Source organism: Neovison vison, chromosome 2 (genome assembly GCF_020171115.1).
Source record: "Neovison vison isolate M4711 chromosome 2, ASM_NN_V1, whole genome shotgun sequence".
Classification (NCBI taxonomy): Eukaryota; Metazoa; Chordata; class Mammalia; order Carnivora; family Mustelidae; genus Neogale; species Neogale vison.
Window position 1 is genome coordinate 198,229,460 of NC_058092.1, and position 16,208 is coordinate 198,245,667.

Below are 16,208 nucleotides of genomic sequence, written 5' to 3' on the forward strand. Positions count from 1 at the left end.
TTTATTGAGCCCCTGTTCTATACCAGGCTCTCCTACTTTATGATACGTAATTTACACTGTATGACCTACATACAATATACAGCAAGGCAGTCTGGGGTAGCAGTTAACACATGGACTCTGGACTCTGAGCTTCTTGCGTAGAATTAGAGCCCTGCCGCTTACCAATAAATGCCTTAAATTGTGCTTGCCTCAGTTTCTTCATCTGTAAAATTAAAATAATAATCTCATCTCCCTCATAAGGTGGTTGTGAAGATCTGATAAATAAATACTATATTCAAAGCATTTATAATGGTGCTAGTACATAATTAGAGGTGAATATGTATTAGCTATTACCTCATTTAATTCTTAAAATAATGATGAGTTAATAATGTAATTTCAGTTTTACAGATGAGGAAATCATCCAGAGAGGTCAGGTTACTTATTTCAGGCAGATCAGGATTTGAACTTGTGCCCAGCATAGCAGTCACAGATGTTTATGGGGAAGAATCACACATAATCCCCTTCCTGTGAAAGGGACTATGACTGTGGCAGGTGCTTAGTGTCTCAGCTGCTCTGCAGGATGGCTTGGTTGTCCTGCTAGTGATACTAGACCACATATCAGCTTTAAATAAATGGATAAGGAAATAATGAGTCTGGAAGAGGGAACCAGTCAGAGCAATCAGTCTCCTGCCCATGACCATGAGCTACTTGAAGCGGGGACTGTCACACTCATATTTGTATTCTAGCATCTTGCACTGATGTGTCATATGTACTCAAAAAGGGCTCTTGGTGAGTGAAAGTGAATAGGAAGTATGGAGCAGGGTGGGGAGTGGGTAGCTAGTAAGAGAGGCAGAAATGATGCCAGGGTTTTTGCCATTGGTGACCAAAGAGATGGCATCACCTTCCTCTGTGATAGTAAATGCAGACGGAGGCAGGCCTAGAGGGTTCAGAAGGAAAGTTAATGCTTTTGATTTAGACGAGTGATGTGTAATTCTAGTAGAGATACTTAATAAGCAAATAGAAATGTGACAGGAGAGCAGGGTTGAAATTATACTACAAACTGCTTTTGAGTTTGAAACCCAGAACAAGTATCCCTAGAATCACAGTTGTGTAATTTCAAGAAGGGAGTTTTCCCAGGAAATGCTATTAAGTCACATTATAGATGTTTTCTGTAATTATTTTAGATTTTACGTCTTAAATCTCTCAGCATTATGTAGATGGGAACCAATTTAATTTTATAGTAGAGAAGTGAGAAACTGTAGAGATTTTAGCAGTCAGCCATATTAAAATGTACAATATAAAGGACACTCTATAAACTGTATTTCCTCAATACTGTGCCTTTGAAGAGCTAAGTAAAGTGAAAAATTCTTAGGTCGATAAAATAGAAAGTTCAGGTTGTTTGTGGCAGAAATCATGCTGAGGTAATTGTGTCAAGAATAAATAAAATCTTTTTCATTCAGGAATAGTTCAGGCTGAAATCAATAAAATCAATTGTCTGAACCAGAAAAATAGAATTATATTCATCTATATACAAACTAGTGAGGGTTTTTTGTTACCTATTTCAACTATTTTATAGTTGCCAGATTTTAACCTGGGAGATTATGTTTCACACCATCCATAGTAAAAGCTCAATTTTATATAATGAAGTCAGATTTGCAATATTTTAGGAAAATAATTTTAAGATATATTTCTGTTGCCTTAATGATGAAGCACACTGCATATTTAAATATGTGTGATTATCTAGGTAGCCTTTCTCTTCTATGGAATAAATTATTTATTGCAAAGATTTGAGGTGTTTTTATCACATCTATTAGGATTTGAAAGATTATTGATGAATAGCTTCGTATTTTAAATTCATTTTTTCTTGCTTTATTCTTAATATATTTAGAAATTGTTACTAATAAAATAATTAGAGCAGCCAGAAAAGACTATCGGGGTTATTTAGTGTACTTGTTTTACATATGATTACTCTGAGATCAGGAGAGGTGGCAACCTATTTACTGAAGTATTTAAGCTTTTGAATTATAGTGCCTTTTTGCTGTTGGAAATAAAGATAGCTTTATTCCTTAAAAATGTATTTCATTTCTGAGTGGCTCAGTTGGTTAAGCTTCCAAGTCCAGCTTGGGTCATGATCCCAGAGTTAGGAGATTAAGCCCCATGTTTAGCTCCATGCCAGACACGGAGCCTGTTTAAGATTCTCTCTCCCTTTTCCCCTCTCCCAATTCTCTCTCCATCTCTCCAACCCCAAAATGTATTTCATTATTTAAAAGTATGTTTAAGCATTTGCTTTTCTCACTTAGTTTTGAAAATTTTCCAGAATTCAGTTATATTCATTATCTTTTTTGTATTTTTATCTTTCAGGAATCAAGAGAAAGCAGTGGAAGTTGAAGTCATTGTCAAGTGATTGAGACCTTTTGCAAGAAAATCATTTGGATAAAAGTCATTTAAATAGTGACATAACAGGACCAGTTATTAGAGGTGACAGTATATAGGAAACATTAAAATTGAACAATGACTCAGCTGTATATTTACATCAAATTATTGGGAGCCTATCTGTTCATCATTTCTTATTATGTTCAAGGTAAATCATTGTTCATTTAAGTAATCTTATCTTTTTAAGTAATTTATTTCTATATTTAAAACACTCATTTTTGAAACTGCTCCTTCTACTCATGTCCCTTTTTGAACAGTTAGGCTCAGTATTGCCAGCAGAGCTTTTAAGTAAAAAGGCAAAGAATAAGTACATGCCGAATAATTTTGAACTTGACTGTGGTAGAACCATTGTCAAGTATTTGTTAGAATCAGCCTCTCTGAATTTGTTCTCTTATCCATAACATAGATATTATGATATGCAACATTAAGTCTTGTGAGGATTAAATGAGATAAAGTATAAAATGAAGTACCTGCCGCTAGTTAAGACTAAGACACAGGGTAACAGTTACTGAAGACTTAGTTTTAAAATTCCTTTCTCCTTTAAAACACAATATGGAATAAATATAAATAATTAAAAAAATCATTTTGTCTTCATTAAAAAACTTTAGGAAGGTAAGTTGCATTTATGTATGTGCTAAATACTAAAATTTCTTCATAGAATACTCAAAAGTTTTATTTATGAGCAACATTGTAATTTTGTGTTCACAGCTTGGAACTCCCGAACAGGAAATTATTGTGATGACTCTGAGGATCAAATGGGCTATATTTGCACATGGGCTTTTTCCCAGATGGTTTAATTAGGACATTATTTCAAACTGAAGAGATAGTACTATTTTGCAAAAGGTTTTTAGATTAAAGTTATTGGGTCTCTTCATTCTCTTAAGTTTATGTCATCACAGATTGTTCTTTCATAATGTTTCATTAACAGTAATAAAGATTAATATCTACAAGTAAAATATAGAATTAACAGCACAAATATTTTGACAGTTTCATTTAAAAAAATTATTTAGGGCCACCTAGGTGGCTCAATTGGTTAAGCATTGCTTTCAGCTTGGGTTGTGATCCTGGGGTCCTGGAATCGAGCCCCACATCGGGCTGTCTGCTCAGCAGGAAGTCTGCTTCTCCCTCTGCCTCTTCCCCTGCTCATGTTCTCTCTCTTTCTCTCAAATAAGTAAATAAAATCCTTTTTTAAAAGTATTTATTTATTTTAGAGAAAGAGTGTGTGCACTAGTCAGGGAAGAGGCAGAGAGAGAGAGAGAGAGAGAGAATCCCAAGCAGACTCCCTGAACAGCCCATGTTCATGGGCTGAACATGAAGCCCAGTGTGGGGCTCAGTCTCCTGACCCTGAGATCATGACCTGAGCTGAAACCAAGAGTCAGACACCTAACCAATTGAGCCACCCCGGGTGCCCATGACATTTTCATTTTAAAGATAAAATCTGTAGCTTCATATTTTATTTTAGGTGTAATTATACATTTAGTATTTTCTTGCTCAGAATACAGAAAGCCCTCTTTTAAAAGCCACTTTTGGTGAAATATCAAATTACTTAATAAAATACCTTTATTTAACAGCTCTTGTTATATGTCTTGTTGAGCATCACTTAAAGCTGTCATAGTTTTGAAGATGAGTTAAATCAATAGTAGCATATTTGCTGTCTCACTCCCAAGTAATCAGTATTTGATGTTAAATTTTTTAAAAAATCTGTGTAGATCACACAAGGCAATATAATTTAAAATTCTTTCCCTACCCTGATTCAAACTGTACTGTAATTAAACTTTTATTAGATGAAATGAATTGGTAATTAGTTACCAGGTGCAAGTGAAAAATCTTAATAAGAATTACGTTTCTGTGATGAATAGCCAAATATGTTACATTTCCTTTCAAAAAGATTAGTTTTAGAGTTGCTTTAAATAAAATAAAAATATTTAGTCTTAAAGAAAAGAAAAACCAATATAGAAGAAAATGTTATTTCTTAGAGATTGCTAAGGACGAGAGAGTGATACTAGTGGAAATAACTTGACTTTATCTTCAACTTTAGCTTCATTTGTGTCTTGAGAAAGTAAATCTCTCCATATATTGGTCTCCTTGTTGTAAAATAAAAACAATAACATGTATCCTAGATGTAAATAGGAATTTTTGGAGCATTAGATGTTTTGATAAAGATTTAAGTCCTTTACATTGAGATGGTTGGAACAAAGAATGAGTTACCTAATGTTAACATTAATTGCTATTTAGTTCTTGTTTTTGGCTTGGTCACAAGTTTTAGGAATGGATTTTAGCTTTAAGAAACTGCCTAACAAACAGTGACTTAAATATATTTATTTTTTGATGTAGATGGTCGGTATTTGCTGTTTGCTCATTCAGTAGTTGAGTGGTGTCAGGGTTGACATCTGTAGTTTTCTTGACTTTTCCCTAATGGTTACAAAATGACTGCTCTTATCTGCATTGGAGGAAGGAAAAATGAGGAAAGGGTCAGCACTGACTTCAACTGGATGTTATTTCAGGAAAGCAAAATGTCCCCAGAAACCAACCTTCTTCTGGCAGATTTTATCATGTTTTGTTGGATAAACTGAAACAGTTGCTAGGGCTACTGAAAAACTGGGAGACGGAACTGTGATAGTCAGCTTAGATTAATGTAAGTCCATTACCTATGGCCGGACACATGTCCCACCAGACAGAATCAGAGTTTGACAGGAAGATAGGGAAAATAGGGAAAAAGTTATCCTTTGGTTAACTTAAAGAGTCTGGAACAGATTCTTTCTCTTCAGTCAGTTAAGGTGTTTTCAACTATAAATAACAACAACAACAACAACAACAATAAAAAACCCCAATTCAAAATCGCTTAAACAATAAGGAAAATGTTGTATTACAAAACAAGAAGTCTGAAGATAGGGGGACTTCAGTAAGTCCATTCCTTGGCTCATCAAGTTTTTTCTCTTTTTCAACTTTGTTCTCCTCCATCTATTAATTTAGCCCTAGGTTAACTCACTTCATGGCCACAATGTGGCTGCTGTGGGGCCAGGGATCCCATGTAGATATGGTAGATTTGAGTTGGCAGCATTCGGTAGAAGACAAATGCTTGTCTCTCATGTCTCTTTCTCATTGGTAAAGAACTCTTTCCCCAGGCACCTCTCCTCTTCCTCCCCCTTCCTCTTCTAGCAGACTTCCTTGTCACTTTATTGGCAGAATTAATTTATCCTCTTATGTTAAGTGGTGGCAAGGGGAATGGAACTAAAATTGTTGGATTGGACAAAACAGTTGTCTCTACTGAGGGTAGGGCTGTGCTTCCCTGAATCACATGGAGGAGCGAGCAAATGCTTAAAAAAGGGTGTGTGTGTGTGTGTGTGTGTGTGTGTGTGTGTGTGTGTGTTGCTAGCAAGGTAAAGGGGGAAAGAACACCTAACAGCATCTGCTGCAGGGTATCACATCTGTCCACCTAACATCATACATACCTTACATCATATATACCCTTCTTGCATACATATACTGAAAGTGCCTGTGTTGTTGGAAACATTCAGTTCCTCCTCAAATGTATATATGTATGTATAACCCAGAGGTTTATTGACTTAATGCACTCGGCCACTCATTCAGGACTTTTGGGTAGTATGTAACCTTGTCCACCAGGTTCACATGGACTTCTTCATGGTCTAGCAGTGAGTAGCTAAGAGAAATTGTCAGTGCCCAACACACCTAGTATTTAGTGATGAAGAAGAAATTGGATAAGTCCTATATAAACTCCCATTTAGAAGGACAGCTTGGAAGCCACCTTCAGTAATCACTGCTCCATAGCACATAGGTTAAGGAGAATTGTTACTGATGTCCCATTGATGTCTCATTGATGTCCCATTGGTCTCTCCTGCTCTCCTACCGTTTGCCTTCTGATTTCTATTCTAGACATTGTGACTTAAGGACGGGGGAGGACTTTCTCTGCTTTGTACTAAGGAAGCCCCTAGATTACTGGGAAAGCAAGAAAAATTATTTAGTCAGGAAAAAAATGGTAAAATCATTGATGCCAAAAATTGCCATTAATGACAAAGGTGGTATAAACATGTCTATTTATAGTCACTTGTCTCTTTTAGCCATTCATCTCCATATTTATATATATTTAGTTTTTTCTCAGTTGTTACACTTGAACATGTAAACCTTAAATATTTTTTTGCATGTATTTGTTTTGAAATACAACCTATAACTTCAGCCCACCCAGACTTCATAATTTTATGCTTTGTAAACACAGGACTAGGGGGTCCTGGGTGGCTCAGTGGATTAAGCCACTGCCTTCGGCTCAGGTCATGATCTCTGGGTCCTGGGATCGAGCCCTGCATTGGGCTCTCTGCTCAGTGGGGAGCCTGCTTCCCTCTCTCTCTGCCTGCCTCTCTGCCTACTTGTGATCTCTCTGTCAAATAAAGAAATAAAATCTTTTAAAAATAATAAATAAATAAATAAACACACACACACAGGACTAGTGAGTAGAAAGAGATTGGCATATTGTAAGAACTAACAGAAAGCTAGCGTGCCTACACATAGTGGAGGGTAGGTGCTGTGAATTGATGTTGGAGAGGTACACAGGGTCCAGATTCTGCGGGCGGTGGGTGTGGTGAAGAAGGTTGGAGTTTATTATGAGTGCATATGGAGTCATTCATTGGTTTTAAGCAGGGGAGCATGACAGGATCAGATTTATGTTTATAAGCTAACTCTGGCTCCTGTGTGGGGAATGAATGGCAGGGCCCAAGAACAGAAGTTGGGAGGTCAGCATGGAGATTCCTATCAGAAGTGGCACGGCATGATGGGCCCAGATAATAGCAGTGAAGTTGGAAAAAACTGGAAAAACTTGAGATCTATTTTGGAAGTTGGGCCAAAAGACTTGGGAGATGGGTTTGAGGAGAGATACGTCAGTGAGTTCCATTTTGGACAACTTAATTTTGAGATTACTTAAGCAGTTTAAGGCTGGAGGGGTAAATCTAGGAGCCATCAACAAAGAGATTTGTTTAAACCTTGGGATGGGTGCTGTCACCTAGGGAGATAGTGCAGAGAGGCTGTTGCTTTGTTATTTTTCTCTGCATCCGTGCCTCTATTTAGGGAAATCTTACAACTTTAAGATACAGCTTAGTTTTCATTGCTTTTGACACCTAGGCGGAGTTTGTGTTCCAGGCGCCTTCCTTTGTTTACCTTTGTATTATATCACTTTTCACAGTGTTTGTTTATGTCTTATTGCCCTTCCCTGTTTCTCAAGGACCAGATCAGTTTCCAGCATTCAGTAACTTGCTTGCACATAGCTGGCCTCTAATCAGTATTTTGTTAAATAAATATTTGAGGTAATATAAATGCCAGGTGCAAATTATTATAATTAGTGTTTTTAATTTCCTAAATTCAGATAGTGTTTTGGGAAATTATATGTGTTAACCATGCTATAACTTTGAATATTCTAGGTAGTGGTGATCTTTTAGTATGCTCTTTGTTATTAAATAATTTCTTCATTTATACCCTTTTTATATGTAATTAAGCCCTTTATTATACATTCATGTCTATATATAACCTTGAGTTGAATTGAGCAGGAATTATTATCACCATTTTTTACAGATAGAAGAGCTTCAGAGAATAACACCTAGGATATATTTGGGAGTTGAACCCTTACCTTCACACTGTTACTTCCATGTCATTTCTACCACACTATACCACTTTTTCTGTGTTTCACTAGATTTTTTAAAATTAATTGCATGTAGTATATTATTTACCATTTGTTCTCCATGCTTGATTAATGCTTCCTTCTGTTATTGTAGTGGATTTTAAAGCTGGTGAGGAGAATTCAGATGGCTTCTAGTTCTGTGGTCTTACTAAGTAAATGAGGTCTGGAGAAGTGACATGGCTGGTCCGTGATTATCCAGCCAGCTAAACTGGGGTGAGACCATCATAGGACCATAGTAGACTACAGTACAGGTCTTCTCATCTTTAGCCTAGTGTATTTCTTCTGTTCTTGCCCACCATGCTTTTTTGTTACTTTTTACAGTTGATGTTCCTAACATAAATGAGGTCTTTAAGCTTTTTATCAATTTAAAGGGTTAAATGAAGATTATTAAAATTCAAAGCATGGAGTCACTTAAAAAAAAAAATAGCAGGACATTCTTTTCCTGTTATGAGTATGTGTTTGTGTGTTACTTTTTCTTTTTAGTAGTTCATTTTGCCCGTACGGCTAAATTTAAGGTCAAGTCCACATTATGCTTGAGCCACTTATCTAACTTTTATAATAAAGTGTTGTTTATACACAGTTCTCTTAATATTTTATACCTGTTTGGCTCTACATTTTATTTCCTGGAGGTCAGCCCTACAGGAGTAGGCTAGACAATTTTAGTTGATTCAAAAGGAAGGAGAAATTACTGAAACATTTTAGTTCTGTTCTGCTTTCAGCCTGGAAGATTCAGTACCAAATATGACAGTATCTGTCATTTGAGGCTACTTGACTCTAATGCAAGAACACAGTTCTATTTTCATAAGCTAACTACTGCCCTACAGTAACCTTCAGTTTCTGGCAGCATAGGCTGGATTTGAACCAATGACCTTGAGATAAAAGGCACCAGATAATATGATTAGTCTCCTTGCTCTCACAATTCCCTTACTTAAGCAAGTAAAGTCCAAAACGAAATGCTTAGTAACTCCACTTCCACCTAGAGGCACAAATAAAGGACTTTTTTTTTTTTTTTTAAAGCTAGTCCCACGTCTTGAGCCAAGGAATTTAAGAACCATAATTCATATATTTTTTTTTAATGATTGGAAACAATCTCAGACTTCTTGAAATCGCTTCCCATTTTGCACCTTTCTTACAAGTCATGACAATATTCTACCTTAGCCACATTGTTTTTCTTCCACTGTGCAAAATTTGTGACACAGTCCTCTCTGTATGTCTCACAAAACCTGGGATGGTTTTTCTGTGCACAATAGGTTATTAACAAATGTTAAATGTATGAATGAAATGTATTTTTAATTAAACACAGTAGCTGCCATACTGTAATAAGAAAACCTAGAAACTTTCATTGGAAATTGAAATGAGAGAATTAGCTTTTCAGAAATGGTTTATTCACAAATTTCATATTTGAATACAGGGCAGAATCTAGACAGTATGCTCCACGGTACTGGGATGAAATCAGACTCTGACCAGAAAAAATCAGAAAATGGAGTAACCTTAGCACCAGAGGATACCTTGCCTTTTTTAAAGTGCTATTGCTCAGGACACTGCCCAGATGATGCTATTAATAACACATGCATGTAAGTATTTTATGCAGCCCTTCTTGAAGTTATGAGAATAGGAGTGCATTTGATGCTATTTTAGGAATTGTTCACATTGTTTAATTTTTTTTCCCCCTTAATTTTATGTGGTATCTTTCCAAAGAGCCAAAAAGCTTCTTGTTCTGCATATGGGAACATTTAGTACTACTACATGATTGATGGTTCTTTTCTTACAGTAACATTGTAATATCCCTTTTAAAGAAGATAAAAGGAATTTGGTATTCATCTAACATTTTGAGTTTATTTAATCTTTTATCATAAAGTTTATTGATACTTATTGTAGAAAATTTAGAGATTACCAAAAAAGCAATTCACCCCAATCTTATAATTCTGAATTGGCTGTAATATTTTACTGAAAGATAGGGGTTGATATTGTGATACTTAATTAATTTTATGTTACTTTCTTACAAGTGAACTCCCAATCCAAGCCTGATTTATATGACAGTTTTAATTTTCCTACTTAATTTTATGTTCACTTTGCAACACATTTGTAAATGAGCATATAATTCTATTCCATATTGTTGGGGGACATCAAAGAATTGACTTAGTAGCCAAAGAAATTCCCTGAATGACACACTCATCAATTAATTAATTGTGTCCCTTTTATGAAGGTAATAACATCCTACTTTGTGCTTTCCTAATGATTGGATACTCTTTGAATGTCACCAGATGTAAAGCAAAAAAGTACACATGTAAAATACTGAAATTATATGAATAGCTCACCATGTCTTAGATTTGTTGTTTTGTCCTCTAGTGTGGTTGAATTTATCGTGACAGCTTGGATGATCTGTCACAGGGGTGTGTTCCCACTGTGGCACCAAGTGATTTATTGCCAAACTTCTTGTCTGTAGTATGTGCCTGATATGTGTGGGCTGTTAGTGGTTTAGTAATCCAGAATAGAACTGAATCATTAATTTTAACAGACTTTTGCCCCGTACTTAGCATTTTTTCCCTACAAAAAAGTAATAATTCTGCAAGAGTCTTTTAAGTAGAAATAATATACTTACTGATGTGAATAATAAGAACACCCAAAAAAAATTTTTTAAAGACTCTATTTATTGATTTATTTGCGAGAGAGAGAAAATCTAAAGCAGACTCCCAGCTGAGCATGGAGCCTGCTATGGGTCTCAATCCCATAATCCTGAGACCATGACCTGGGCCAAAATCCAAGAGTCAGACATACTGACTGAGCCACCCAGGCATCCCACACACAAAAAAAACTTTCACAAGTGTCTTCCTACCCCTTAAGGTCTAAATGAATATATTAGGGATAAACTCCAACATACTAATACTAAAATGATAACATTTCGTTAAATACATATATATGTACATTTCTTGAAGCTCTTCAGAAGTTACCCCTTTTTTCTTACCACATTCGGTAAAACGCACCTCACGATCTTAGTCAGTCTGTTATTCCCAAATATATTTTTCTTTGTCATTTAGTCTGGTTTTGTGTTTCATAGAAAAGTTGTTTTTATTTATTGTCTATTGTATGTGAATACTGAAAATTTTATGGATAAAAAGAGGAAGTCTTTTTTTTTTCTTTTTAAGATTTTTATTTATTTATTTGATCGAGATCACAAGTAGTCAGAGAGGCAGGCAGAGAGAGAGGAGGAAGCAGGCTCCCTGCCGGGCAGAGAGCCCAATGTGGGGCTCTATCCCAGGACCCCGAGATCACGACCCGAGCCAAAGGCAGAGGCTTTAACCCACTGAGCCACCCAGGCACCCCAAGAGGAAGTCATTTTTTTAAAAGATTTATTTATTTGAAAGCGAGAAAGCAAGCGTGTACGAGTTGGGAGAGGGGCAAAGTGGAGGGAGAAAGAGAGAGAGAGAGAGAGCAAGTAAATCTCAAGCAGAGTCCCCACTGAACGTGGAGTCTTTCTCACAGGGCCTGATCCCACAACTCTGAGATCTTGACCTGAGCCTGAGTGGAAACCAGGAGTCAGACACTCAGTTGATTGAGCCTAACCTAGGTGCCCTAAAAAGGCAGCCATTTTTACACATGTTTTTAAAACATTAAGATTCTTTACTTTGTAAAATTTTATAAATCAGCTTTCTGTGATCATGTAACTGTGATTAGCAAAGAGAAGTTACATAGTCATATTTAGAGGAAAGATTAAAAGAAATCTTTTCCCCTTGGACCATTAGGTTTTAGTTCAGATGTGACCTCTTTTATTTGCCTGAAAACCCGTAGAGTTTTGCCAATAAATAACACGAATGTAGTTCTAGTTCAAAAAACAGGAACTACTGGCCATCAGTATTCAGTCACATTCAAATTGAGATTTAATTGGTACTTTCTGATGTAACGTTAATTTTTTTTTTTTTTTTTTTTTTGTGGGGGTCTTTTCTTTTAGAACTAATGGGCATTGCTTTGCCATCATAGAAGAAGATGACCAGGGAGAAACCACATTAGCTTCAGGGTGTATGAAATATGAAGGATCTGACTTTCAGTGCAAGGTAAGGATCTCCATTGGGGCCTTTGAAATAAGGAAGGGAGGGACCACATGAACAGTATTCATCTCTCCAGGAGGAGTGTGCCTGGTCTGTTCATCACTGTATCTTCTTGTAAATCAAATATATTGGAGGAAGCTTAGCTCTTGTTTCAAATAGTAAGATTGTGTTTGTGTTAATTGAAGTTCCAGATTTTTTTTTCCGATTATTTTACTTTTTAAAAAAAGGTTTGAATCATCCTGTTTGCAGATTGTCATGACTGCAAAAAATATTGTCACAGTATCACCCATGGATTATAAAACTGACTGGAAAGACTTTAGGGTAATGGGCAGTAACCTTTGTATCACTGAGACAAGTCCTTGTAAGGAAATCTCAGTGGAGTTATTTTAACAGCAGCAGCAAAGGCATTAGAGGGCTGGTAAGAAAGAGTTTATGAACATCCTGATGGCTGTCGGGTATAAATCCAATCTCTTCAAAATCCTATACAGTAATTTTACCCCAGCAATCCTTCCAGTGTTTCTGAAAAACAGTTTCAGATGGAACCGTTTGTGACAAATTTAAGGTTTGACTATTTTAGGAAGTTATTTCCATCATTAAGAAATTCTCAGGATTGATAGAAACTTTAAAGGTTATATGGTCCAACCTCTGCTAAAGTTCGGGATTCCTCCCCCCAACACACGTATTGCATCCCGCCTGTTTTCTAGTGCAACACCTCTAGTAATGGGTCCTCGCCTCCCAAGACCACCTATTTCGTCTGTACGAACAACCTGATCTTTAGAAAGCTCTTCCTTCTAATGACTATAAATCTCTTCCTACCCCTTTGGACCACAGAGGACAAATCCAAAGCCTCTTTAATAAGATAGCCCTTTACTGTGTGAAGGAAGTTTTCTGTGTGGTCCTGCGTTCCTCCCCATACTCTCTCATCTTTGCCTGGTGAAAATGCGAGTTCCCGGTCACCTCAACTGCTCTTGTGTGATCAGCTTCATTTACTCTGGTTTCTCAGGGTTGTATGCAGAATCAAGTGTGGTTTGACCTGGGGTGTAGGGGTGGGGAGATAAATAGCTCCTTTCTCTTTTTCTAAATTCAGCCAAATCTTACGTTAGATGGCAGATTGTCATACCACACTCTTGAAACCTGTGGAGCTTCCCATCAGCTGAAATCCCCATCATTCACTCACGCTACTGCTGAACCACATCTCTTTCATTCTTTGTTGGTTCTTTTGGTTTCTTGACACAAATAGGAGGATCGGAATGGAATGAGTTTTGTTAAACAGTTGTTACATACTTGTCTATGTTACTTCTTATCATGTTAGAATTAGTCCTTTGCTGTAATTTGTAAGGATTTTGGGGGGGATGCTAATTTGATTATTTCTTCCAGTTTTATGCCATTTGCATGTTTTATCAACCATGAACTCTGTACCTTTTTTAATCACTGAAAATGTGGAAGAAAGAACTGTGTTAGAGCACGGAGCTCAGCAGTAATAACCAGTATCCTGCAAGCCCCCTAAACTAGGTGTATCATAAATTGAACTCACTAATAGAAGTTAGTTGTTAAACTTCACAGTCTGTACTCAAATCCATGTGCTGCTTCTTGCTAGCTGCAGAATTTGGGGGCAAGAAGCTTTTCTTTTTTCAAGTTGTTTTCTTCTAAGGGAGTTGTAAGGATCAAATGAGATAACATATATGTAAAGAGTTTAGCACAGAGGGCTTAATAAATGTTAGCTTTTACAATATTGATAATATAACTGAGCAGTTGTTAAGCTGGTTATGTGCATCCTTAAGTACACACAGACTGTTACACAAGGATCTCATACATGCGTGGATAATTTAGGGGAATTGCTTTCCCACGCCTAGTCCTATATTGTACTCTTGGGCTGCCTGAGAACAGGGTTCCCCAAGCAGTTTCTGTTCCTTTCTCCCTTTGCACAATCGCCCATCTCCTGATTTACAGATCAAAGGCCTGGGACCGCAAACCTCATTTCCAGACAGTGTTATAATTCACATCTAAGTATCTAAGCTCACATGACTCTGGTCAGATCACAGAATTGGGCATGGAGGGAGGATGGGAGTGGGGGAGTGCAGGAATAGAAATAGTCCCCCCTCCACCTTGATCATCTGATCTTTGCCCGCTCAGACATACGGTTAACTATCGAAGAAAGGTGGGACCTGAGGCTGCTATTGCTGTTCTTGGTCAAGCCACTTGACCAAGTCAAGACTCTTCTAGGAGTTGATAAGCATTTTTGGCTTGTTCTAGAATCCCCAGTAGGATCATGGCACACTCACTAGAGCAGGAGGAATTTATTTATCAAATATTTAAGGTTTGCTTTTAATGTGCCAGGTACTTGGTGTAAGCTACCTTATTTCCTCACAGTTACCCCACAAGGCAGGTATCTTTGTCCTCCATTCTACAACAGAGGAAACAGAAGCCCAGAGAGAAGTTCATAATTCACAAAGTTAGTAAGTGGCAAAGCTAGGATTTAATAAGCTTTTTGGTTCCAGAGCCCTTGCTTTTTCCATAATACCATGCTGCCTCCAAACTCGAGTTGGCCAAGTCTGCTTTCTTTTTCTTTTAAAAAAAGAAGGAGTATAACCTTTAGCTCTTCAGTGTCCGGTACTCGTTCTTGCTATAATCTTACCATGGCACTGGCCCTCCAGGCCTCTCTCTCCCTTTGCTGGGTGTGCTCACCGGGCTTCGGCAGGAGCGGGCACTCCTGCAGAGTGCAGGAGCCCTGGAGAGGACCTGCTGCTGTGTCCGGGAGAGCAGCTTCCACATACAGTGCTGATCTGTGCCCCTCTCCTGCCGTCTTGTCAGCAGCACATTCGTTGCTTGGTGTCTGTCCTCTAGCAGTGCCACAGAAACCCTTTCTTGGTTTTTCTTGACATTTTCTCTTCTGCAAGGCTCAGCTCATTTTGGTTGTTCGCCTTTCCTGCAGCTGTTCTTGGAGCTTCGCAGCCCTTGAACTCCTCTTCAGTTAAGTGCTCTTCATTCCATCCTTCATGGAAGTGTCCTCGGGCTGGGATTATTTCAGAGTCACCTGTCTAACTCCTGAATTGTCTCTCTCTTCTCTTTTTGTGATCATTTACAAGTAAAAATTGTTTTAATGTTAAAAATTCAGTTAAAGTATAAAACTTGAGCTTTTGAAAGTTTCCAAATACTCTTGACCCACTTTCCCTGATAGAATCTCAAGTCATGGACTCCTGAAGTCTCTTTCTGGCCATCTGATACTTAAGAATAGTATGGTCAATTTCTGCTTATATTGTTGCTACTTGTATAATGACAAGTAATTCCTTTCTGTTACTGTTTTGGTCCAGAATGGCAGTTTTCCCAGGCAGTGCTGAAATGTCAGCATTCGAGTTAATAACTTGTCAAGTACTGTACCAGTCAAGTCAAACTTCACACATAATTGTTGGTGTCTGTTCTCATGACTACGGTGTTTTCCTGTGCTCATTTATTGACCTATTAGGGACACGTCTCATATCTGGTTGGTAGACTCTAAGAAACTCAGAAAAATGGCTTCTATATTTTGCCTTTGTCCTCACTGCATCTGCTTCAACTTGCTTCTACGTGGGGTTCATTAGTCTCAGTGTAGTTGTTGTAACCAGACTGTGTAGTATCTTCTACCAACTCAACCACTCTTCCTGATGTCTCTTTTCTTTAGACTGGGACACCCTCCACCTAAGTAGTTTTGGTACTGCTCTGAGATCCTGTGTACCCTACTAGTTTATCATTATGATAAAATGTCTTGTCCATGTTTTTTAAGGAAAAGATACCGTGACTTACATTTTTACTGAAAACAAATGAAAAGGAATACATTAAGATAAGCCAAAGTTTTAGTGAAAAATACTTAATGAACTTTTGTTTGTAATTTATAGTTCATTGTTCCAACACACCATCCACATACATACGTTCTCTTTAGGAAAAATAATTTCACAATCTTCACTATTTCAGTACAGATTCTAAGTTTTCAGTAATCTTTTTTTACACATAAAATTTGGAGGTCCTATTCTTTCATCTGAATTAGAAATTATACTTATGAATATTTTAAAAAATCTCATTATCAACCTTAA

The 16,208-nt window shown here is 37.2% G+C and overlaps 1 protein-coding gene across 1 annotated transcript in view; it reads left to right on the top strand.

Annotated features, from left to right (window-relative positions):
• The window catches only part of BMPR1A (bone morphogenetic protein receptor type 1A), a 139,961-nt gene that overhangs the window by 104,015 nt on the left and 19,738 nt on the right, over nt 1-16,208 (top strand). The window contains exons 3-5 of the mRNA XM_044239983.1: nt 2,341-2,560; nt 9,507-9,669; nt 12,045-12,147. Of these exons, the coding sequence (XP_044095918.1) occupies nt 2,491-2,560; nt 9,507-9,669; nt 12,045-12,147 (336 nt within the window). The 5' untranslated portion in view covers nt 2,341-2,490. The remainder of the gene's footprint in view (nt 1-2,340; nt 2,561-9,506; nt 9,670-12,044; nt 12,148-16,208) is intronic.